Source organism: Cetorhinus maximus, chromosome 16 (assembly GCF_964194155.1).
Source record: "Cetorhinus maximus chromosome 16, sCetMax3.hap1.1, whole genome shotgun sequence".
Classification (NCBI taxonomy): Eukaryota; Metazoa; Chordata; class Chondrichthyes; order Lamniformes; family Cetorhinidae; genus Cetorhinus; species Cetorhinus maximus.
The window spans coordinates 88,215,436-88,241,772 of record NC_135894.1 but is presented as its reverse complement, the minus strand read 5'-3'; the positions used below and the strand labels follow the sequence as shown (position 1 = coordinate 88,241,772).

The 26,337-nt window shown below is 44.0% G+C and overlaps 1 protein-coding gene across 1 annotated transcript; it reads left to right on the top strand.

Annotated features, from left to right (window-relative positions):
- Positions 1 to 24,804: 24,804 nt before the first annotated feature.
- On the top strand, positions 24,805 to 25,787 carry LOC144691993 (beta-1,3-galactosyltransferase 5-like). The gene has a single exon (XM_078560558.1). It carries the CDS (start codon positions 24,805 to 24,807, stop codon positions 25,753 to 25,755), a length of 951 nt encoding a protein of 316 aa, XP_078416684.1. The 3' UTR covers positions 25,756 to 25,787.
- The last annotated feature ends 550 nt before the right edge of the window (positions 25,788 to 26,337 follow it).

Here is a 26,337-nt window from a genome sequence, read left to right as displayed (position 1 = left end):
GGCACAAGTCAGGAGTGTGATGGAATACTCTCCACTTGCCTGGATAAGTGCAGCTCCACCAACATTCAAGAAGCTTGACACCATCCAGGACAAAGCAATCTGCTTGATTAGCAACCCATCCACAAATATTCACTCCCTCCACCACCAACGCACAGTAGCAGCAGTGTGTACCATCTACAAGATGCACTGCGGAAACCCACCAAGGCTCCTTAGATAACACCTTCCAAACCCTCAACCACTACCATCTAGAAGGACAAGGGCAGCAGACACATGGGAACACCACCACGTGGAAGTTCCCCTCCAAGCCACTCACCATCCTGATATGGAAATATATTTCCGTTCCTTCACTGTTGTTGGGTCAAAATCCTCGAACTCCCTCCTTAACAGCACTGTGGGTGTACCTACACCACAGGTACGGCAGCGGTTCAAGAAGACAACTCACCACCACTTTCTCAAAGGCAATTAGGAATGGGTAATAAATGCTGGCCTAGCTAGCGATACCCACATCCCAAAAATGAATTTTTAAAAAAGTGCAGCTCACCATCATCTTCTCAAGGGCTGTTAGGGATGGGCATTAAATGCTGGCCTAGCCAGCAACGCCCACATCCCATAGATGAATAAAAAAGTTTACATCTAAAGAAACACCTAAGTAAGAAATTAATTATACAACCTCAACATTTGCTATAAGTATCTAAAGGCAATTCAAATTGATAAGATTAATTTCACAAACTGAGCAAATGTCACTCACTCAGAGTTTAAGGTAACCTTACTTTAATATTTAATGGATATCCTTCTTAAAATATTGGCCCAGATCTTCCGAGGAGCGGCAACCATCGTTGGATTGTCTCTCCGCTTGATCTTTCCCACGTGTCGAAACTTCTAATTTTCTTGCTGGGCCTTTCAAGCTCAGCTTTACCAGGAATGCAGAGCACAGCATCCCTCAGAGAGCTATCCCTCAGAGAGCTTCATCGCAGGGTTGTAGAGTTGGGGGAAGACAGGACACGCCCCCTTTTTAAGGCACTAGCTGCTGTCTGGTAAGCTTAAAGGTCGGAATGACAATGAATGGGTGAATGGATGAATGAGAGAATTAATGTACAGGGTACTAGCGTGGCTAGGTGGGTGAGGTAAGTGGGTAAGTATGTAGGGTGGGCAACGTGGTAGGTGGTAAGGTGGCAGGTGGGTAAGGTGGTAGGGGGTTGTGGTAAGATGTGTAATATACCTTTAAGAAGAATGTTATAATAGAAGATTACATGATCTTATTATCCAATAACAGAATAGTGCAGGCTGCCTGAGTTGTCTGTAGTTAGTAGTGAGTGGTCTAGAGTAAGAGTTTGTAATGTAGAGACAGGGTTCTAGTTGTAAGCACACAAGTATAGCTGCTGAGTTCCTTTGTAAATAAATAGAATGTGTTCTACATGAGTACTGTCTGCTGATCTACTCTGTCTACGGTACCAACTCGGTCATCCCGAAACAAGCATGCAACCTGGATCCATTAGTCCAACTCAACTGGCAGCCAAGGATCCAATAGGGATGGAGTGGTAGGTGGGTGAAGTGGTAGGTAGATAAAGTGGAAGGTGGGTGAGGTTTTAGGTGGATAGGGTGGTAGGTGGGCAAGATGATAGGTTAGTTGGGTGGTCAGTGGGTCGGGTGGTAGGTGGATAAGGTGGCAGTTGGGTGGGGTGGCAGATGGATGAGATGGCAGTTGGGTAGGGTGGCAGATGGTTGGATGGTAGGTGGGTGAGGTGGTGGTCAGGGTTGTAGTCGGGTGGTCGGGAGGTAATCAGGTGGTTACGGGTGTAGTTGGATGGTCAGAGAATGGTCAGAGTGTTAGCCAGTGTTTCAGGGGGATAGTCAGAGTGTCAGGGGGCAGTCAGGGGTTCAGGGGGGATGAGTGGAGTGGGGGGGGTGGGGGGGGGGGCGCGGTTTGTGGTTGTAATTGGGTGGTCAGTATTGGTGGTCAGAACATGCTAACATTCTCTCCAGGGCTGTAACTATCACATCCTCAGTGAAAGGTGTTGATAAAGTACAGGGAGAATGAAAAAAAGATCAATTATTGCCTTGGGATAGGTAATAGAATGTTGCCCTGTGTTACAGGGCAGTTGTTCAGAAGTTTCTCCTGATGCAGAAAAAAGGGATCCTCAACAGATAAGCAATTCTTTCACCTCAGTTTTTATCTTACATTGATTTTTTATATCCCCCACAAGTGTCAGAATCTTTTGCAAGAAGTAAAACGATGCTATGCACAGCAGGATGTTTATTGTGATGTTAATGCTACTTCTGGCAGCATTACAGTGCACTTGGCCTTTCTGCATTAAATTCAAAACTTTTGGAAACAAAGCCACATAATACTTGCCTCAGCAATTAAAATATCTATTTCCTTGGCTCCTTCATTGGCTCAAAGAACTGAAGTGGAAAGAGCTGATTCAATCATTCAGCTCAATGTAACTTGTTCCCAGCCAGGGGAAGCTGCAGGGGGTCTGGGGAGAGGTCCTGCTTTTTAATTTATTTCCTAGCTCCCTATATTCTGCTTTCAGGACCTCATCCCTCTTTTTACCTGTGTCATTGGTACCGATACGGACCACAACCTCTGGTTGTTCCCCCTGCCCCTTTTGAATGTCCTGCAGCCGCTCAGTGACATTCCTGACACTGGCACCAGGGAGGTAAGATCCTGGAGCCACGGCTGTGGCTGCAGAAACGCTTATCTGTTCCCCTTACAATGGAATCCCCTATCACTATTGTTCTCCCACTCTTCCCCCCCCACCCCTCCCTATGTGGCTGAGCCATTTGTGCTGCCACAGACTTGGCTCTTGCTGCATTCCCCTAAGAAACCATCCCCCCCAGTAATATCCAAAACGAAAAATCGGTTAGAGAGGGAGATGGACCCTGGGCTCTCCTGCACTACCTGCCTAGTGCTTTTACTCTCTCTGGCGGTCACCCATTCCCTTTCTGCCTGTGTACTCTTTACCTGTGGTGTGACTACCTCGCTGTACTTGCCATCTACGATGATCTCATTCTTGCGGAGCTCCCCAGTGACTCCAGCCACAGCTCCAGCTCTGAAACATGGTTTTAATAGCTGCAGCTGAAGACAACTTCCTGCACACATGGTCTCCCTGGACACTGGAAGTGCCCCTGACTTCCCACATTGCACAGGCGGAGCATTCCACTTGGCCGAGCTGCCCTACCATGACTTACCCTTAAATTACTCCCCTTACTTTTACTTCCTCTGGTTTAAAGAATATTAAGGACAGAAGAAGAAATGTTTACCAGGTCCTACTTACCAAGGCCGCCGCTCTTCTTACTAAGGAAAAGTAGAAAATGGAAGGAGCCCTCCTTCCCTCTTCAGCGAACTCCCTTTCTCACCAAACTCAGCTGAAGCACTCTAATGCAGCCCAAAGCAGCACTCCAGTGCAGACAAAAGCAGCACTGTAGATGGCTTGCTTTTATACTCTTTCGAGTTATCAACAGTCACAGATTGCAACTCTTTGAGTACAATCACAGTTCTTGGTTTTCCGGGAGTGGGACATGAACCCATAACCCTCTGATTCAAAGGCGAGGGTGCTATGAACTGAGCCACAGCTGACACCTCTGGCTTGCTTTTATGCTGCCTGAATCTAGCTTCTGAAAACCTTTTTAAGCCAGTTAACTAATTTATTAACTGCAGCTGCAAGCAGAGCTTGTCTCACCCATTTTAAAACTCACCCTCTCCCCCAATCCAAAGAGCAACTTTTAGTTAGTTGCTAAATTAAAAAAAAGATTAGATTTTCGGTAGAAATTAACCCTTAAAAGTCCCTATCTCACCAAACCCCAACTGAAGCACTCCAATGCAGCCCAAAAGCAGCACTCCCGTGCAGACCTGACACCAGAAAACTTACTTTGGTTGGCAACAATGGCAATCGACTACGTGGTAACATCTGAAATGACAAATTACATTCATACAACCGGATCCCAATTTTTCACCTTGGAGTCGGATGTCGTTGTCTTTCCAGGTACCCCTTCTAAAGTTAAATTAAGGACGATGATGTGTCATTATCCATTTTACCCTCTTCGTATTGCCAGGCAGCTCCGACGGATCTTGGGCAGAATTTTATGCCGGCGGGATTTCACAGCCCTGCCGAAGTCAATGGGCTTTTGAACGACTCGCTGCATTTTATGGCCCTGCAACCCCCCCCCCCCCACCCACAAGTGGGGCTGTAAAATTCCACCCCTTGTCTCTGTTAACTACCTTCTGCACATTGCAGGTAAGACCTGACTTCTTTTTTCTACCACACAATATCTTCTTAAACCACCTTTCCCTGCTTCTTCCACCTTCTTTGTCAACAAGGAATGTGAAGAACTCATGGATTTTTTTTGTTATAAAGATCAAGACTATTCATTCAGCTACCTGTGAGACTTCATTCTAGTGCATTTTCTGCTTTGTATTCTCTCCCCGTATCACCCACAAATTGTATTTTCCAAAGCCGGATTGCCCCACCACATTTAGACCAGTTAAGCCACCAGGCAGTTTCAGGTTACAATGAAACTAGCCATGAATACAAACGGAGCAGACCCAACCTTTGACTTAAACGTTACACACTTGTAGGTGCTCTATAATTTAAGGATAATCCCTAATTCTGCCTTCAAACTTGGCTGTAAAACTATCCACTGCTACCTGGCTGAGCATATTAACGGTGTTGTCGTTAGGTCTGTGGTGAGGCAGGACTCGTCCAGTGCAGAGAGGTAAGATATCTCAATTTTATTGAAAACATCATTAATTCAACTGCAATCCCCCGTGGTCAAATATGGGTGTATTTTCTAATTGACAAAGTTCACAGATGAACTTGAACGCATTCAGACTTTTTTACGCCTGCTTACACCTTACACTAGGCCGGAGAGAAATTTAGCAGGAACATAATCAGTATGCAAAAGTAGACAATAGGAGAATGTACTCCTTGGTTCCTCAATGCTATCGTGGCTTGAGGAATGGTCAAAAGCAAAACATAGAAGATGCTGGAAATGTGAAATAAAAATAAAATATCTGGAAATACTCAGCAGGTCTAGCAGTATCTGTGCCAAGTAAGGATCATCGACCTGAAACCAAACTTTAATTCTGTTTCTCTGCACAATTGCTGCCTGGCCTGCTATTTCCAGCCATTTTTACTTTTATTTATGAAGAATGGTCATCTGGGTGAGTTACTGGACAATGGAACTGTAACCTTGATTATCATATCCAATATTTATATCCTTTTATGGTAGACCAAATATAAGATTTCCTTTGCCTTTCTGAGTAGCCATTTTAGTATAAGCATTGTCCACGTTAAAGCCATATAACCCTTTGATGTAGGTGTGCATTGGACTGTGCAGGTTTTTGTGAGCTACCTGGGCATTCAGGCTATAAGCAGTGTTACAATCCTTTGGTTGCAGATACTCAAGCGTTGGACAAACATAGGTTCCTACATTTCCCAATTGCGGGTGTGTCTTAAAGAACAAAGAACACAGAAAAGTACAGCATAGGAACAGGCCCTTCGGCCCTCCAAGCCTGTGCCGAACATATTGCCTGTCAAACTAAAACATTTTGCACTTCCGGGGTCCGTATCCCTCTATTCCCATCCTATTCATGTATTTGTCAAGCTGCCTCTTAAACACCACTATCGTACCTGCTTCCACCACCTCCTCTGGCAGCGAATTCCAGACACTCACTACCCTCTGCGTAAAAAACTTGCCCCGCACATCTCCTCTAAAGTTTTCTCCTCTCACCTTAAATCTATGTCCCCTAGTAATTGACTCTTCCACTCTGCGTAAAAGCTTCTGACTCTTTATCATAGTTCTCTAAAATTAGTTAGGGAATCTGTGCAATTTCCAAGTGCCAGTCTAGTGTTGTGTTCAAGGGAACCAAGCATTTAAAACAAGTGGATCTTTCTGCATTCTTTAATTCTGGCTTTAACTTCTCAAGAGTTCAGACTAACAGAACTGTATTGAACGACGGGCTGACATATTTCAAATGGAACCGTCTACCTAACTATTTTGTTACTAGTCATTGTAAGAAGATTGGAAAACTTAAGGCGCTCAAGTGGATATTCTAACTGTAAGTGTATTTTAAAACGCTATTTGCGCTGTATAGTACACATGCTTCACATTGTGTAAGGGTTTCGCCTCTGCTGGTTCAATTTAATATGTGAATATCTTCTGCCACTTGATATACTGAAGAAATAATGGGAATCCTTAAATTCCAATACACAATTTGCTATAATCAACATTAACTAGTAGACTTGAGCTAAATTATTTCAGGGAAACTGAAAGTGTAGGACAAAACTTCAAATGGTTAGGAGCATATTCTGTTTACAAATCACAGGAAAGTCAATGCTTAAAATGCATTGAAACAACAAGCTGTTTATTAAATCCAGTACATTGATCCACCTTAAAAGACCAAATTTAAAATTTGGAATTAAAAATTTTATTTTATTACTTGGTTATGTGACGTATCTTGGGAAGTTTTCCTACATTAAAGCCACAATATAAATGCAAGTGATAGAAAGAACCTTACACTGCTAACATATCTCAAAACAATAATCTCTTAAACCTTCATAGGTAGCTTGGATTAGTGTTACCAGAGGCAACAGTGCCATTACAACAATAACATTTGAGCTGCAGAAGCAGGTGGCCTTCTGGTAGAAAGGTAAGGTAACCCGATATTCAAACACATATATCTATGCCCAATTTGCATCAAATGTTTAAATGAGTAAGGAAACACGCCTGCTGATCACTCTGCTGGTAAATAGCATAACTTTCCAGCTCAACTACATTGTATTAGTGGCATAACGGACACAGAGGAAATTCAAGACCTACTTAGCTCAGTACGCACTGCAGATTGAGAAGGAGGAATGTATTATCTGTTCTACACTGGCACTCCCTAATATCATGTTGGTTCAAGATTAGAAAAGGACTTTTGATGCAGTTTTTTAAAACTATGTATTTCCATTCACTTTTATAAAAGGTGTGCGTTACAAATTGATGTGCATAACTCCTCAGGTTCAGTGGGTTGGTTCATCACTTCCCTAAGTTCCCTGATCATCTTCCTTCATGAGAGATTGTCCTTTTATCTGCTTGTACAATAGCATAACCCAGGGGTGTAGCAACCTTTTGCGATCTGAACCAGATACTCATATCCTGTACATGCTTCTCTCAAGATTCTGAGGGGAAAGTTTGGTTCAAACCATCCAGTTTTATTCTACAGTTCAGTAGAAAAGTGCAGAATGATTGGGTATGAACAGAATTGCTGGATTCAATTGTTACCAACCCTGTGTTCACGTAAACGTATAAAACAAAGAGCCAACTTCGATGGGTCATCTTGCTTAACTAGTTCTAGAATAATCCTTCTGCATCCTATCCAATAGGCCAGGGCAGACCAACTGGGAGCAATTTTAACCTAGCCTACCTGCTGGAAAATTGATGGGATTGGGTGCATGGGTGATATTATACCTGCCCAAATTTATTCTCCATTTATATACTCACCCAGTCCTGTGGTTTCCTGCCGGACAAGTTAGGTTAGAATTACCCCCATTATACAGTACACTTGCTTAGCATTTTGCTTCTATATATGTGTAAATAAATTGATTTCCCTTATATAAATGTAATTTAATATATAAATGCCTTCTGCCATTTGATATGCAATGTTGCAGGAATGCTTAAATTCCAACACATGATTTACTGTATTCAGGAGAAACAGTGGTGTAGTGGTATTGTCACTGGGCTAGTAATCCAGAAGCCCAGGTAATGCTCTGGGAACCCAGGTTCAAATCCCACCAGGCAGATGGTGAAATTTGAATTCAATAAAAAATGTGGAATTAAAAGTCTAATAATGACCATGAAACCATTGCTGATTGTTGTAAATCCTGTCTGGTTCACAAATGCCCTTCAGGGAAGTAAATCTACTGTCTTACCTGGTCTGGCCTCTACATGTGTCTCCAGACACACAGCAATGCAGCTGACTCTGGGATGCACTCAGGGATGGGCAATAAATGCTGGCCTAGCCAGTGACACCCCTATCCCATGAAAGAATAAAGAAAACTGGTAGACTTGAGTGATTATATTAATTCTGGGGTTGAGATTTAAGGATGATCAGCTACTCACACAGCAAGAGGTTGCTGACATCTATCCCCCAACACTGATGGAGGCACAGAAGCACTGTAAACCCTCCAGCCACAGCCATCTCAGCACAAGGGCCACTGCAGAGCAGGCTATTCAACTGCTGAATACGTGGTTCCAGTGCTTTGACCAGTCAAGGTTGGGGGAGGGACAGGATGGGTGGGTGTCCAGTCTGGTCCCTTAGTTATGCTTGGATTATAGCGGTCTGCTGTGCTCTTCACAACATGGCCCTCCAGAGAGGTGTGGACTTTGATAAGGCAGAGGCAGAGGTGGGTGACCCAGCCCCGAGCTCCAGAGGTCTTATTGATGGCTCAAGGTTGAAATCAGGTTGGAAGGGATGGTTGCATCACTCTGATTCAGGTACGTTTCTCCTGAGGACTCTTCATTGTGGAAGACCAGAGACTCACGATCTGATCTTTCTAGGGGGGAGGGTGCAAATTTTTACTAAGCAGACAAGTTAATAAAGGCATCACTGGTCCTCACATTGCCTAGAAGACAAGTTCCAACCAGCCACACTGTGTCAACTAACACACTCAATTGCCCCTCTTCGCCACCTCACAATTCTTTTATAACCCATCAATCAAGAGACTCACAGAAAGCTGGGTGCCGTCATAATTGTCTTAAATGAAATACATTGAATCAGTGTAACATCTCAAAAACATGACAAAGGTCACTCAAATGAGTCAAACTGTGAGATCACCAACGTGGAGGCCTCTATTCTTGGCCTCTCCTACATGATGCTCTTCCTGCAGAAGAGGGTGAGGTGGAGACAGGCTGCTCACGTGTGGATGAGGCTGAGATATTGTCCTCATTGACTTAGTGCTAGTGGGGGCACCACAACAGGCTGTTCCTGCTGTCAGTGTGCAGGTACAGCAAGTAACTAGGAAGGCAAATAGAATATTTGTCTTTATGGGATGGAGTATAAAAGTAGGGAAGTCTTGTTACAACTGTTCAGGGTATTGGTGAAACTGCACCTAGAGTTTTGGTCACCTTGCTTTAGGAGGGACATTCTTGCATTGGAGACAGTTCAGAGAAGGTTCACTAGGCTGATTCCTGAGATGAAGGGCTTGTCTTATGAGGAAAGGTTGAGCAGGTTAGGTCTGTACTTATTGCAGTTTCGAAGAATGAGAGCTGATCTTATTGAAACATATAAAATTCTGAGGGGTCTTGACAGGTTAGATGCTCGTGGAGGAATCCAGAACTATGGGGCACAGTTTCAAAATAAGGGGTCACCCATTTAAGATGGAAATGAGCAGGGTTTTTTCTCTCAGAGAGTTTTTCGTATTTTGAATACTCTTCCCTCAGATAGCAGTGGAGGCTAGGTCATTGAATATATCAAGGCTGAGTTATACAGATTTTTGATCGACAAGGAAGTCAAGGGTTTTGTGGGGCCAACAGGGAAGTGGAGTTAAGTCCACATCAGATCAGCCATGATCTTATTGACTGGCGCAGCAGACTCAAGGGGTTGAATAGCCTACTCCGGTTCCTATTTCTTATGTTCTTACGTCCCCAACTGCAGTGATTCAGGGCCAACAACTGACACAGGGCCTTCCTACTATAATGGTGCCTCAGTCAGAGGTCCAAGGGGGCATCAGAAAATAAGGATGCTCTCTTGAGAAGTGGTCCCCTTGCATTCTTCATCACCTGCCTCACTCCTTGGTCCACTTGAATATCAGTGTGAAATACTAGCTGGGCAACACCAGGCATCCACTCCATACATCTTTGCACCATCCGTGCCACCGACTGGTCAATGCTACATAAAGTGACATTCATTGACTGGCAGTCAGTGCACTGCTCCTGCCTCCATTCAAGTGTGATGCCACATATAGCTCACCAAGAGATTTGGCCACTGTCTTAATGCCTGAGACATGTTGCTGCGCAAGTCATAGATGGATTCTCTATCCGTGACTCCGCAAAGCCACAAGGAACATTTGGGCACACATTTCCCAGCGCTGGCCATCTTAAGGGAGGCAGGTCCATGTCCCCATGAGGCAGGCAGCCAATTAGGTTCATTAAAATGAAAGCAAAATACTGCAGATGCTGGAAATCTGAAATATAAATGCTCTGAAATGTCATATTCAACTCAAAACATTAACTCTTTTTCTCTCACCACAGATGCGTAAAGTATTTCGAGGACCATTTCTTTTTATTTTAGGCTCATTAACAAATGCCTTGTTAACAGCATTTAAAGGAGGCCAACTGGTATAGTGGAATCAGCGGCAGGCTGAGGGGCGAATGCGCCAGACGTGCATACAGGCCCTCCCTGCCTACCCGAGTGCAATTGCAGTCATAGACCACCCCGTAAAGGAATCCTTGCATCCCCACTCCTAGCTGCTTTATCTACTTTTTTATTTAAATTTTTGAAAATGTCGGTGAGAGGGCACCTTCATGTTGAAGCACCCTCACAGTTACTCACCCGTTACTGCAGCCTGCTGCTCCTCTCAAGCCAAAATGCCTCTGGTCGGCCTATCTCCATGCCAATTAAGGGGCACCCTGGTCAAAATCTCAAAGAGTGACGTTTCCTCCTGGGGATGCAGTTTCGGGACCCGGAAACAGTCCTAACTTCTGTTTCCCATTTGCGAAATAAAAAGACAACCACACCAAAGCTTGGCACCTCAGTCCATTTGAGCGTAGCTGTCTCTGTTCTCCATCTTCCCACGAGGACTGCCCAAAGCTACCTCTGCCCCCTCACCTCTCTCGTGATATATCGCTTACCCTGTACCACCATTAGGGCCTGAGGATCCATCGAGGTGAGTGTGCCTGCACTGGTGGAGGGTCCACTTACATAGAAACATAGAACATAGAAAATAGGAACAGGAGTAGGCCATTCGGCCCTTCGAGCCTGCTCCGCCCATTCATTATGATCATGGCTGATCATCCAACTCAATAGCCTGCTCCCGCTTTCTCCCCATATCCTTTGATCCCTTTCACCCCAAGAGCTATATCTAACTCCTTGAAAACATACAATGTTTTGGCCTCTACTACTTTCTGTGGTAGCAAATTCCACAGGCTCACCACTCTCTGGGTGAAGAAATTTCTCCTCATCTCAGTCCTAAACGGTCTACCCCATATCCTCAGACTGTGACCCCTGGATCTGGACTCCCCCACCATCGAGAACATCCTTCCTGCATCTACCCTGTCTAGTCCTGTTAGAAGTTTATAGCTTTCTATGCGAACCCCCCTCATTCTTCTAAACTCCAGCGAATATAATCCTAACCGACTCAATCTCTCCTCATATGTCAGTCCCGCCATCCCAGGAATTAATCTGGTAAACTTTCGCTGCACTCCCTCTATAGCAAGTACATCCTTCTTCAGATAAGGAGACCAAAACTGCACACAATATTCCAAGTGTGGTCTCACCAAGGCCCTGTATAATTGCAGCAAGACATCCCTGCTCCTGTACTCGAATCCTCTCGCTATGAAGGCCAACATACCATTTGCCTTCTTTACTACCTGCTGCACCTGCATGCTTACCTTCAGCGACAGGTGTACGAGGACATCCAGGTCTCGTTGCACATTCCCCTCTCTCAATTTATAGCCATTCAGATAATAATCTGCCTTCCTGTTTTTGCTACCACAGTGGATAACCTCACATTTATCCACATTGTACTGCATCTGCCATGCATTTGCCCTGTCACTCAGCTTGTCCAAATCACACCGAAGCATCTCTGCATCCTCGTTACAGCTCATCCTCCCACCCAGCTTTGTGTCATCTGCAAATTTGGAGATATTACATTTAGTCCATTCATTTAAATCATTAATGTATATTGTGAATAGCTGGGGTCCCAGCACCGATCCCTGCAACACCCCACTAGTCACTGCCTGCCATTCGGAAAAAGACCCATTTATTCCTACTCTTTGTTTCCTGTCTGACAATCAATTTTCTATCCGTCTCAATACACTACCCCCAATCCCATGCGCTTTAATTTTACACGCTAATCTCTTATGTAGGACTTTGTCGAAAGCCTTCTGAAAGTCCAAATAAAACACATCCACTGGCTCCCCCTCATCAACTCTACTAGTTACATCCTCGAAAAATTCCAATAGATTTGTCAAGCATGATTTCCCTTTCATAAATCCATGATGACTCTGTCTGATTCTGCCACTGTTTTCCATGTGCTCAGCTATTAAATCTTTTATAATGGACTCTAGAATTTTCCCCACTACCAACGTCAGGCTGACTGGTCTATAATTCCGTTTTCTCGCTGCCTCCCTTTTTAAATAGTGGGGTTACTTTAGCTACCCTCCAATCTGTAGGAGCTGTTCCAGAGTCTATAGAATCTCAGAAGATGACCACCAATGCATTCACTATTTCTAGGGCCACTTCCTTCAGTACTCTGGGTTTAGATTATCAGGCCCTGGGGATTTATCGGCCTTCAATCCCATAAATTTCCCCGACACCATTTCCCTACTAATACTGATTTCTTTCAGTTCCTCCCTCTCACTAAACCCTATGTTCCCCAACATTTCTGGCATGTTATTTGTGTCCTCCTTTGTGAAGACAGAACCAAAGTATGTATTTAGTTGTCAGCCATTTCTTTGTTCCCCATTATAAATTCCCCTGTTTCTGACTGTAAGGGACCTACATTTGTCTTCACCAATATTTTTCTCTTCACATACCTATAGAAACTTTTACAGTCAGTTTTTATGTTCCCCGCAAGCTTACCCTTGTACTCTATTTTCCCCTTCTTAATCAATCCCTTGGTCCTCCTTTGCTGAATTCTAAACTGCTCCCAATCCTCAGGTCTGTTGTTTTTTCTGGCCAATTTGTATGCTCTTCCTTGGATCTAATACTATCTCTAATTTCCCTTGTAAGCCATGGTTTGGCCACCTTTCCTGTTTTACTTTTGCGCCAGACAGGAATAAACAATTGTTGCAGTTCACCCATGCACTCTTTGAATGTTTGCTATTACCTATCCACCGTCATCCCTTTAAGTAACGTCTCCCAATCCATCGTAGCCAACTCGTGCCTCATACAGTCGTAGTTTCCTTTACTCTTGACTCTTTCGCATCTTCCTCCTTTGCATCTTCCTCTTCTCCAAACTACACCAAGTCTGTCATTCTGGCCTGCATTACCTGCCCCTCTGTATGTGGCTTTGTGGGAGACATAAGAAGAGGGTTATGCTACATGGCCTATGTCATTATCTGCTTCTGCAGAGCTGAAGCAGGTCTTTAGAGCCACTGCTTTCATGTGAAGGAAACAAGGGAGGAGGGAGCTCCATCCCCCTCACCTGAAGTTGTTCAGATCTTTTCACCGTGTCTTGGACAGACTCCACTCTCACCATCATCATCTCCATAGGAACATTACATATGCACATATGAATTAGAAGCAGGAGTAGGCCATTTGGCCCCTCAAGCCTGCTCTGCCATTTGATAAGATCATGGTTACATGGTCCTTGTGGCCTCAACTCCATTTTCCTGCCTACCCCCGATACCCTTTGACTCCCTTGTTAGTCAAGAATCTTTCTGCCTCTGCCTTAAAAATATTTAACGACCCAGCCTCCAATGTCTCTAGGAAGAGAATTCCACAGACTAAGGACCTTATAAGAGAAAAAAATCCTCCTCATCTCCGTCTTAAATGGGAGATCCCTTATTTTTAAACTGTGCTCCTAGTTCTAGCCCCTCCCACAAGGAGAAGCATCCTTTCTAGCATTCACCATGTCAAGGCGCCTCAGGATCAATAAGATCAATAATCAGGATCAATAATGTTTCAATAAGATCACCTCTAAATCTTTTAAACTCCAATTGGTACAGGCCCAACCTTTCCACATAAGATAACCCTCCATCCCAGGAATCAGCTGCGTGAACCTTCTTTGAACTGTTTCAAATTAAATTATGCCCTTTTTCCATCAGGCATTGCCAGCCTGGCCAGGTCAAGGATCTCCTCGTCCATTGTCACCAGAATGGCCACATTTGGCAATCCACCACCTGACTGAGTCCAATGTTATGCTCTCTCTTTTCCGGCAAGGCCAAGAGGATAAGAGTTAAGATAATGTACACTCCCTCACCACATCCAGTTGCACCAACACATGATGACACTGACCACAGTGTTACCTTCTGATAGAAAGGTCAGCTTTGCCCACCGCACAGTGATGCTCCTGGACATACATATATTGGCTGTTCAGGAGGACTATGCACCCTCAAACTTGTGTTTATCCTTGTGACTGCAGTCCTGGAGGCCTTATAGCTGGGTGCAGTGCTGTGCTCATCTTGTCAGCCCACAGAAGGTCATTAAAGCATTTGCTGCACTGAATCTATGGCCTCCTCATGATGCTGTGCCCGTTCATGTCTTCTGCCACCTCTGGCCAAGATAGTCTGGTTTGGCTGGCTGACTGCCTCCCGCTGCTTGTCAGAAATAAAATACCACATCATGCCGACACTGCCTCCTTAGAGGCATCTCCAAATTGGAGGGCTGCCCTGGCATGGGTGCCTTCCCTCCAGTGGGAGCACTGATCCTCTCCCCTTGCCAACTTCCTCACAAACCAGCAACTACAATAATGACTATTGGTTCCTCTTTAAATTTTGCCCACCTCGCCCCAGGTCCCACCTCCTCCCTGAGTCTGCTGCCTGTAGCTGGGTGACCAATGCACTCCCTCGCCACTAACTGGTCTGCTCATTTAAAGTCATAATCCAAAATTCTACCCCACAACTCCTGCTAATCTTAAAATGAATGGGACACCATGCTGGCACAATGGGCCTTGGAAGAGATAATTGATCATTGATCATTGTTCCAGCTTGCAGTAAGCACTAGCTGTGACATTTCACAAACTGGCTTGTCTAACTTCACTGTTCCGAGTTCAATGATTGCAGTGATTTCTCATTGTGTGTCTTTATTGAACTGATCTGAAATGGCAGTGTTATGTTCCTTCTGTCAGGTTGTTTTGCTCACGAACACGGTTGCACGCCTATCTACTGCTAGATGAGTTGGCAAAAAATATACTGCAGACGCAGATACCAATATAAGATGAGGCACATACAATTTATTTACACAAGTAACAGAGCACTAACACAATGTGTTCTTCTCCAACCAGACCCTATTCTAAACTACTGATTAACATTGTAACCCGCACCACACAGCCATTGGGTAATACAGCCACGTGATCAATCTGCTCACATTCTCTTAAAGGTGTATTGCACCTCAGATTACCACATCCCTCCCTCTTTGCTCAAAAATACAATTTACAATCTTTATAATATATCAACTATTTATATAAATAAACCATTTACAAATTCAGTCACGCAAGAGGCTGCTTCAAACATGTCGAACGTCACAGTTCTAAGACTTCAGATGGTTTATCCAAAGCCTCCCTCTCAGGAGTTATCTGTCCACTAGGTTCTCCAGTAGGAACCTGTAAGTTTGTCTCTTTGACTCTCTCAGGCTCAACGATCCTACAGTTACTTCCAAACCAAGGAGAGTTCCTTCTACTTGTGGAGTAGACTCCAACAGGAATGCTTGGCGCATCCTTCCTTGTAGATCTGTTTCCCTTTTCCTGAGGTGATCTACATGTCTCCTAATCTGGCCTTCGACCGATATGTGATAGGACAGGGATCCTGTCACTGCACTGACTTCAACTGATAGCCATTTGGGCCCATCTCCAAAGTTCTTTGCAAAAACTGTATCTCTAACAGTGAAGTTTCTTTCACCACTGTGGTAATCATGTCCATTTTTCAGGGCCTCCTAACTTCTCTCCACCCTCCCCCCTAAATTCGGCCTTGTGAGACTCAAACGTGTCCTGAGATGTCTCTTCATTAGTAACTCTGCAGGGGCAATACCGGTGGTCGTGTGTGGTGTAGTTCTATAGCTGAGGAGGAAATGCGATAATCTAGTTGCAATAGAACCTCTATCCAGTTTTTTCATTCCTGACTTGAAGGTCTGGACTGCCTTCTCAGCCAAACCATTGGATGCAGGGTGGTATGGCGAGATCTTAACATGTGTTATGCCATTGAGACTTGTAAATCTTCAATACCTCTTCCAGGTTAGCCAGGTGTTCTTCATCAGTTAGTCCTGTTACTAGGGCATCATCAAGATAAACCACCACATGGGGTAGACCTTTAAGTAAATTTTCCATAGTCCGTTGGAAAATGGCACAAGTCGGTGAGACTCTAAAGGGTAAGCTGGTATATTGGTATAACCCCTTATGTGTGTTGATAGTCACAAAATCCCGAGAGGCCTTTCCTAGCTCGACTTGCTGGTAAGCGTGCTCATGTCAAGTTTCATACATGCAGTTCCCCCTACCAGCTTGGAGTACAATTCATAAATTTTCAGTATAGGATGCCTATCAATTCTGGTCACTTTGTTAATGGTCAACTTTGAGGAGGTAACGAGTAGGTTAGACAAAGGAGAGCCAATGGATGTTATCTACTTGGACTTCCAGAAGGCCTTTGACAAGGTGCCGCACAGGAGGCTGCTCAGTAAGGTTAGAGCCCACGGTGTTAGAGGCAAGGTACTAGCATGGATAGAAGATTGGCTGTCTGGCAGGAGGCAGAGAGTGGGGATAAGGGGGTCCTTCTCAGGATGGTGGCCGGTGACCAGAGGAGTTTTGCAGGGGTCAGTGTTGGGACCACAACTTTTCACTTTATTCATTAATAATCTAGATGAAGGAACTGAGGGCATCCTGGTTAAGTTTGCAGATGATACAAAGATAGGTGGAGGGACAGATAGTATTGAGGAGGCGGGGAGGCTGCAGAAGGACTTGGACAGGTTAGGAGAATGGGCAAAGAAGTGGCAGATGGAATACAATGTGGGGAAGTGTGAGGTCATGCACTTTGGTAGGAAGAATAGAGGCATAGACTATTTTCTAAATGGGGAGAGAATTCAGAAATCTGGAGTGCAAAGGGACTTGGGAATCCTAGTCCAGGATTCTCTTAAGGTTAACTTGCAGGTTGAGTTGGTAGTTAGGAAGGCAAATGCAATGTTGGCATTTATTTCGAGAGGACTAGAATATAAAAGCAGGGATGTGCTGCTGAGGCTTTATAAGGCTCTGGTCAGACCACATTTAGAATATTGTGAGCAATTTTGGGCCCCGTATCTCAGGAAGGATGTGCTGGCCCTGGAGAGGGTCCAGAGGAGGTTCACAAGAATGATCCCAGGAATGAAAGGCTTAACATATGAGGAACGTTTGAGGACTCTGGGTCTATACTCGATGGAGTTTAGAAGGATGAGGGGGGATCTGATTGAAACTTACAGAATACTGAAAGGCCTGGATAGAGTGGACGTGGGGAAGATGTTTCCATTAGTAGGAGAGACTAGGACCCGAGGGCACAGCCTCAGAGTAAAGGGAAGACCTTTTAGAACAGAGATGAGGAGAAACTTCTTTAGCCAGAGAATGGTGAATCTATGGAATTCATTGCCACAGAAGGCTGTGGAGGCCAGGTCATTGAGTGTATTTAAGACCGAGATAGATAGGTTCTTGATTGGAAAGGGGATCAAAGGTTATGGGGAGAAGGCGGGAGAATGGGGTTGAGAAACTTATCAGCCATGATTGAATGGCGGAGCAGACTCGATGGGCCGAATGGCCTAATTTCTGCTCCTATGTCTGATGGTCTTATGGTCTAACTTGTAGTCCTCACATATTCGCACACTCTGGTCAGGCGTTAGTACTGGAACTATGGGCGCTGCCCATTCGGAAAATTGTACAGGTTGTAAGACTCCCAACTTTTCCAGCCTGTCCAATTCAATATCCACCTTTTCTTGTAATGCATAGGGGACTGGCCTTGCCTCCAAGTATTGGGGGTTGCTCCGGGATCCACGTGGATCTTAGCTTGCAGCCCCTGAACCTTCCTGAGCTCTACCCTGAACAGAAAGGCATATTTCTGTAATAATTCTTGCAGATCTTTCATTCTGAGTTGAAAAATCTCAGTCCACTCCAACTTTATTTCCTTAAGCCAGCTCTGACCAAGTATACTTGGAAACCCCGCCCTTGCTACCACTATCAGAGGTAAATTAACAGACTGGCTTCCATACAGTACTGGAACCTTGCATATACCTCTTACTCATATGTCTCCACCAGTATATGTCTTTAATTTAGCATCTGAATTTTCCAGATTTAGTCAGTGGCTTCCTCCGTTCAGATAGTTGAACATATGTTCCCCTGTAGCTGTTGTGGATGCCCCCGAATCCACCTCCATTCAGATGGGTTTTCCATTGACTTCCACTGTCACGTAGATTGGCTCTGTTTTACCCCTTTTTAAGTTGTGTGGTGAGTAAATATCTGACTCTGTTTCTTCTGGTTCCTCTATTATGTGGATTTCACGATTTTCTACCTTTTTGCTTAAAATTTTGTCTCAATTTGTCTTTACAACATTGCATAATGTGTCCATTACGATGGCAGTAGGGACACTCGATTCTCTTAAATTGTCGTTAGTTTGCAGGCGGTCTGGTTCCATTTCTGCTGTTACTAATGTGAGTTTTCTCAGTTAAGCAATTGCTTTTTGCTGGTCTGTTCATGGCGGCTGTTTCCTGCCTCTCTGCGGAGCCCAGCGCTTCTGTGTCATATCTAACTGGTGCTTCCCTCCTGATATGAAGGACAGCACCATTTTGTGCTTTTTTTTATTCATTCATGGGATGTGGGCATTGCTGGCTAGGCCAGTATTTGTTACCCATCCCCCGTTGCCCTTGCTCAGAGGGCATTTTAAGAGCCAACCACATTGCTCCCTGGATTGCTTCTGAATCCCTGACTGTACTTCCCATCGTGAGCACCAACTCCAGCACCTTGCTGAAGTCTAACTTCGTTCCTGGCAACAACCTTTTTTTCAATGGTGTCTTCACTTTTCCCACATACTAATTAGTGTCTTAGCATGTCGTTAACATGTTGATGTCCCGATCTCACAGTGCTCTGTCAGTTGTTCTAAGGCTGCTACATAGCAAGCAACTGTCTCTCCAGGGGCACAACACCTCAAATTAAGTTTAAAATGCTGCATTGTTACCGAGGATTTCGGCTGAAAGTGGCTTTTCACAAGATTTACCAACTCATCAAAGCTCTTGTAATCTGGGGCATTGGGCCAGCAGATTCACTTCAGTGGAATTTTTCCTTGGCTTTCCTTGGTGTTGTCAACTGGTCATGTTTTGCCTCGTTGCCAGTTGTTATGTTCCTTCTGTCGGGTCACTTTGTTCATGAACATGGTTGCACGCCTAATTATCAGTGGGTGAGTTGGCAAACATTATACTGTAAACGCAGAGACCAATATCAGATGAGCTGTTTATTTACACAAGCCATAGAGCACTAACACAATGTGTGCTTCTCCAACCAGGCCCTATTCTAACCTACTGATTAACATTGTAGCCCGCACTACACAGCCATTGGGTAATACAGTCACATGGTCAATCTGCTCACATTCTCTTAAAGGTGTATTGCATCTCAGACCACCACAGGCACCTTATGGAGAGATTGCCTCATGGCAGAGGTCCGATAACTGTGGCAAGCCAGATAGGACATGTAGTACTGTTGCAATTCAAAACCCAAACATCCCCCTTTTCCTAATGAACAGAAGACGCATTTGTATGCACAATCGTGTGTACTGGGGGTTACCCAAGTTACCCACTATACACCCAATGTTCTCAGGCGTTGACAACTGTCAGCTCTCCTCATCAGTCTCTGCACCTGCATTGCATACATAGTCGTTAAATTATGAAGGTCTCTTAATGGTGCACATCCTCATCGGCTGTGATGTTTCTTGTCTGGAGAGTGTCGTTCCCTCGTGGCACTTGTTGCCATGCTTACTGTTGTTGTTCCATTGCCATTGTTGGGGGTACATAGGCCTCTGAGATTGATGGTAGTTCTGCACTCAGTACAGCTGGTGAGATCCCATCTTTCTGACCAGCTGACTGCCCGTTATGGAACAGTTTCGATAGTTGTGCGTATTGCCTGCAGCTGCGGCAGTATATTTGGTCATTCACTTGCACTGCATACAATCGGGGTGACAATTTCTCTATGCATGTCTCAAGTTGCCACGTGAGCTGACTCCTGTTGATAGCATTGAAGGTTTGTACCCTGACTGGCTCTCCAATGCTCAGCTCTGGCAATGGTTTGGCAGTTTGTCAAGATGAAATTTAGATCTCTGCTGTTTCACTTTGATTTTTTCACTCATGCCTTTTACCACTTATGGTATCAGTAGCTTTTCTGCTATTGGAAGAGCAGTTTGTGGCAGCATGACATTTGTCTTTGGACTGAATTACTTTCCATGCCTTTAGTCGACGTGATTCTCCACTCAAGGATTGCTTTGTACACATCTGTGCTAGATTTGTTCGATTTCTTGATGATTCTCCTGGCGATTTTCACTTCAGCCTCAGCCTTTCCATTCGACTAGGGATAGTGCAGAGATGACGTACAGTGTTGAATTCCCCAATCCTTTGTGAATTGGCTGAATTCATGAACTGAGGGCTATTGTCACTCACCACAATGTCCGGAATGCTGTAATGACTAGAGCGTGCTTTCAGGCATTCTACGGTTTCTCCAGTTGTCATTGATATGAACTGATCTAACTCCCAGTAGTCAGAATAGTAGTCTACAGTGACAAGATAATCAGTTCCTGTTATAGTTAAGAGGTCTACTCCCAGCTTCAGCCATGGTCTGTCTGGGATGCCATGTCATCAACAGCTCTCTAGCTTGTTTAGTTTGGTATTCATTAAAAGCACTGCACTGGCAAATGTGGTCTTTAATTTCATTGCTCATGTTTGGCCATTAGAGTACTTCTCTTGTCTTTCTTGGACTTGATTCAATTCCTTTGTGGCTTGCATGGATGCGCTTCAGCATCTCTCCTCTCATCTCTTTAGGGATGGTGACTCTATTCCTTTGTACAAGATGCCAACTTGGGCTGTCAATTCATCTTGGTAGGCCCAATATGGTCTTGTGACCATGGGTGTGTCCTTGGCGCTCTCAGGTCATCCTTTCATCTCTACTTCTTGTAGCACTTGGAGAGTTGCATCTTGTTGGGTAGTTTGCTTATTTTGAGTCATGCACTTGTCTGTCAGATTCAATGTCCCTGCTGGGTTGGTGACTTCCAGATCACATTGAGCTGCTGCTTCACATTGAATCTGGGAGATTTCATATTCTGTTGTAGCAGCCTCAACTTTCTTCATGGGGAGCGCTGCTCTTGACAGCACGTCAGGATGTACATCATTTCCCTTTATGTAAGTCACGTCCAGGTGATACCTCTGTAAAGAAAGTAATATTCTCTGCCGACACTTTGGAGCAGATAGTAGTGGTTTGTGAAAAATGCTTTGGAGTGGCTTGTGGTCAGACTCTACTGCTACCTTTGTCGCTGTCTAGCAGGTATTGATGAAAATGCTCACAAGCAAAAACAATAGCCAGGCACTCTTTCACGATCTGAGCATAGTGTCTTTCCGTTTGCATTCATATCCTGGATGCAAATGCCACTGGTTGTTCTTGCTGCATTAGGATTGCTCCCAGACCTGTCTTGCTGGTGTCACAGTGTAAGGTGACTTCATCAATGATGTCATAATGGATCAGCACTGGTGTTGTTACCACTGGTTGTTTGATTTTAGTGAAAACTGCTTCTTGTTCTGTTCCCCAATACCACTGCACATCCTTGGCTTGCATAATGGTTCACACTCTGATGACAAATTAGGGAAAAATTTTGCTAAATAGTTCACGAATCCAACAACTCATTGCACTGCTTTCATATCCATTGGTTGCTGCTACAGCTCCCACCTTGTCAGGATCCGGGTGAAAACCTTCAGCTGTCAGTACATGACCTATGTACTTGTCTTCAGGCATCTTCAGTTGCAATATTTTCTTGTTCAGCTTCTGGTTCATCTGGCAATCTCTCTCGAGCAGTCATATTAAATTCTGATCATGATCAACCAAAACTTCTTCCATTGTCTCCCCACATCCATGGACAAGTGGATCATCCATTATGGCTTCCACTCCAGGAAGGTCACTGACTATTTCATGCTGTCTGTCTGCTTTGATACTCTTCTGGAGTCATGGAAATGCCAAACAGTATGCACTGCCATCCATATCTCCTAAATGGTGTCCGGAATGTAGTTAGAAAGCTGCTGGTTTCATCCAGCTTCACTTGCCAGTAACCATCCTTCACACCTAGGGCAGTAAAGATCTTCGCCTTGACAAATTGAAGCAAAATTCCTTCGATGGTTGAGATCGCTTCAGCACATTATTTAGATCATTTAAGTCTAAGCATACTTGCAGCTTTCCAGGTTGTTTCACAGCTATCATGTTGCTCATCCAGTCTGTAGGATTTGACACTTTCTTGATTAATCCCTTCTCTTCCAGCTCTTCTATCTTGTTCTTTAGGCTTGACTTGAGGGCAGCTGGAACTCTTCTTGTCAGATGCTGAACTGATCCTAAACTCTCATCTACTTCTAGATGATATTCTCCTGGTAGACATCCCAATCCTGTACTCCTCTAGAATCTGTTCAGCAGTCAATGGTTTTATGTGCAGCGACACATTGTAAATCTCTATTGGCATGTTTCGGGTTACCAGTCCAAGCTTTAGACTTGCTTCAGCTGAGATGAGTGGCTGTTGCGTCCCATCTATGATCTGTAACTTGAGATCCTCCTCCTTGTCATTGCATTGAGCTCTCAGACTAATTTGTCCTCTCAGCATGAGTATCGTGCCATCATATAGCCTTAACCTTACTTTCAAGGGCTTCATTTTTGGATCGCTATGCTGCGCCACTTCACAGAGGTTTTTATTTTATTCATGTGGGTGTCATTGGCTAGGCCAGCATTTATTGCCCATTCCTAATTGCCCTTATTCAGAGGGCATTTAAGACATGTAGGCCAGATTTCCTCCGCTAAAGGGCATTAGTGAACCTGATGGGTTTTTACAAGAATCAACAATGGTTTTATGGTCATCATTAGACTTTTAATTCCAGATTTTTATTGAATTCAAATTCCACCATCTGCTGTGGCGGGATTTGAACCCGGGTTCACTGGAGCATTGCCCTGGGTCTCTGGGTACTAGTCCGGCGACAATACCACCACGCCATTGCCTCCATGAAGGTCATGATGTTGCATGAAGCACCAGTGTCTACCTGACACTTCTTGTTCACTTGATACTCTCCTGTGGTCATCATTCTAACAGTCACAAACCACATATCGCCTATAGAGTCGACAGAACCAACCTGTTGTATCATGTATGGTGCTTCATCAGACTCTTCTGTTGATACCTCTCCAGTGGCCATCTGTATAGGTTTGTTTTGCTTCTTTCTAGCCAAACACTTGTGTGAGAAATGGTTTGGCTTCTTGCAATTAAAACACTGCTTTCCCCACACTGGGGAATCCTTCTTTTCCTTTGTATGATGTCCTCTGCAGTATTTGCATCTTGACCTTTGTCCATGAATGTTCTGCTCTTTCAATCTGTAATGTCTCACAGCGTAACATACCTCCTGGTCTATTCTGCCATACATGTGCTCTAGCTGACCTTTTACAGCCTCCGCATTTCTATACATGGCTGTATAAGTGTAAGTTTCTTTCAGTAGATTTGGTATCACTGAGGGGGTCTCGTAGGCCTAAGACTATTCGATCTTTAATCAGGTCATCTTGTAGTCATCCGAATTCACATGATTCTGCAAGCTGTGTTACTGCAGTCACATACTGATCTATGGTCTCCTTTGCAACTTGAGCTTGAGTGTTGAATACATAACATTCATAAGTAACGTCCATTCGGGGGTCAAAATGTGTGCTCAAGGCTTTCAAAATCTCCGTCATCTATTCCTTTGTTCATTGGTTGGATTTAGAGTGGAATACAATTTATAGCAGTCCCTCTCCAGCAGTGTTAGAAGTTTGGCTACTCTTATTGGTTCTGGCTTGTTAATTAAATCTGTCTCCAGCTTGAAGTTTTGCCATTGCAAGTGGAAAAACTGCCAGTTTAGCCACATATTGCCTTTCTTTACTACCAGAGCAGGGATTGGAAATTGTATAGCCATGTCAACTCACCCAGTATTTTACTTGCAACCTTCGGTTTGAGTTTGCTTTTCCTTGTCCTTTTTTAGCAGCTTTTGGCAAATTTGAACATTCCTGTATGCCTTTCTGAGCTGTGATTTCTCTGCAGCATTTTCAGGGTTTCAGAACTCTTTTTAATCCCTTGCCTGACACCATGTTTGGAGTTCATTGATTGTGGTGCTTTCTCATTGTATGGCTCTTTTGAGCTGATCTAAAATGGGAGCTAACAGAGAGATTGCCTCATGGCAGAGGTCACCTGACCATGGCAATCCAGGTAGGACGTGTAGTACTGCTGCATCTCAAAACCCAAGCATCCCCCTTTCATAACAAACAAAAGATCCAAACAATCATTGTTGCAGTTTGAAGTAAGCAATGAACCATGACATTTCACAAACTGGCTCGTCTAGTTTCACTACACATCTTCAATGATTGGAGCCTGAGTGTTTTTAAATCTGTGTGAATTCATTTTGTTTTCATATGCAATATTTAAATGGAACTCATTCCCAAAGCCGCACCATGCAGAAAACAAACATATACACAGTGCTGTGGCATTACCCACCTGTCAATCTAGACCTCTTGATCATTATGCTTTTGTAAGTAATGATACTGGAAAGACAAAGTACAGTATTTGGGAAATGTGTACAATCGAATGTGTAGTTATTCTTCAGGTTTGACAGTAACTGATGAATTGCATCTTTTGTGGCAACTTGTGCTCGTATTCATTTGGACTAATCTTTTTGTACCTTTCTTTTCACAGATGATCAAAAACAAAGTAGTGATTTTACTGTGTGTGTTCACTTTAACTTTTACATTTTTGCTATTTGTCTTTCACCTGGACACATTAAATATTAAAAACTCAAAAAAAAGATTGATCTCAAAGGAAAAAGGCGAATTTCTACTTATCCCACAGTCAAACTGTGATGATGACCCCCTCTTCCTTGTTTGCCTGGTGACTGTCTCACATTCTCAATGGAAACAGCGCAATGCCATCCGGCAGACCTGGGGCAGAGATCAGCGCAAGGATGGGAAAAGGACGGTCACCTATTTCCTCCTAGGGTATGATACGAGATACCAATCCATGATCATAAACGAAAGCCTTAATTACGGGGACATAATCCAGAAAAACTTCATTGACACATATTACAATTTAACATTGAAAGTGCTGATGGGAATTCAGTGGGTTCACAAATTCTGCCCATCGGTGTCCTTCGTGATGAAAACCGACTCTGATATGTTTGTAAATACTTATTACCTGACTGAACTTCTGTCGGAAAAGAACCAGACTCACTTCTACACGGGGTTTATCAAGGCTAAGGAGAAGCCTATCAGGAATCAAATGAGCAAGTGGTACTTGACAAAGGAAGAGTATCCCCAGAGCACCCTGCCGACTTTTTGTTCAGGAACGGGATATGTTTTCTCAGGTGACCTTGCTGAGAAAATCATCGCTGTTTCACAGCGCCTTCCCATCCTAAAGCTGGAAGATGTCTACATTGGGCTGTGTCTTCAAAAGCTGAATGTAACTCCAGTGGAGCTGCACCCAAGTAAGCCTTTTCACACCAAAAAAGTGGAGTTCTCCATCTGTAACTTGCACCAACTGGTGACCTCTCATGGAGTCAGCCCAGCTGAGTTGTTGATCTACTGGAGAGCACTGGCAGAGAACAGCAAAGAGAAATGTTGGAAAAAATTGGAGGAGTTTCGATGGTCATGATTTAAACAATGTGAGGGTAAATCGAACCCCCCCCCCCCCCCTACCCCCAAAACAAATATGCTTTTAAAACAGAGTTGCGAGCCCCACTTAAAATCATCGTGATCTATCAATGTGAAACCCCATGTCTTTTCCTTGCCATGGCTGCCATTTTGAAGCAGGACTCCAAACAGCTACTCTAGCCCGTCACGCATTTAATAAGGAATGTAAATTTGAATATATCACTTTAAAAGCGAAAGTTAAGAAATTAATGGTGCTGATGTTAGTGAACAAGAAGATTAACACATTTGTATGCCAATCTTCTATTATTGAGCGCATTCAGCCATAGGGATATTTTAAATGGGGTAATATCTATGTTAACAAACTCACATACCTGATGGGGAACTTAAAATTTTAAGATAATAATCCCAAGTTAGCATTATGAAATGGCAGCTTGACATAAAAACTTGATATGAAAATGGCTGTTAACTTGAATTATTGCCAATATGTATAAAGTAAATAAGACGACCTGCAGCCTGTGAAAATTGGGAAGCAGCCAGAATGTCCAGCTAGCTGTCTAGTATCTTAAAGCCTTTGAATGAGACC

Excerpts from the sequence above, each read along its gene's own strand:
- LOC144691993 (XM_078560558.1), top strand. The coding sequence starts at position 24,805 with ATGATCAAAAACAAAGTAGTGATTTTACTGTGTGTGTTCACTTTAACT.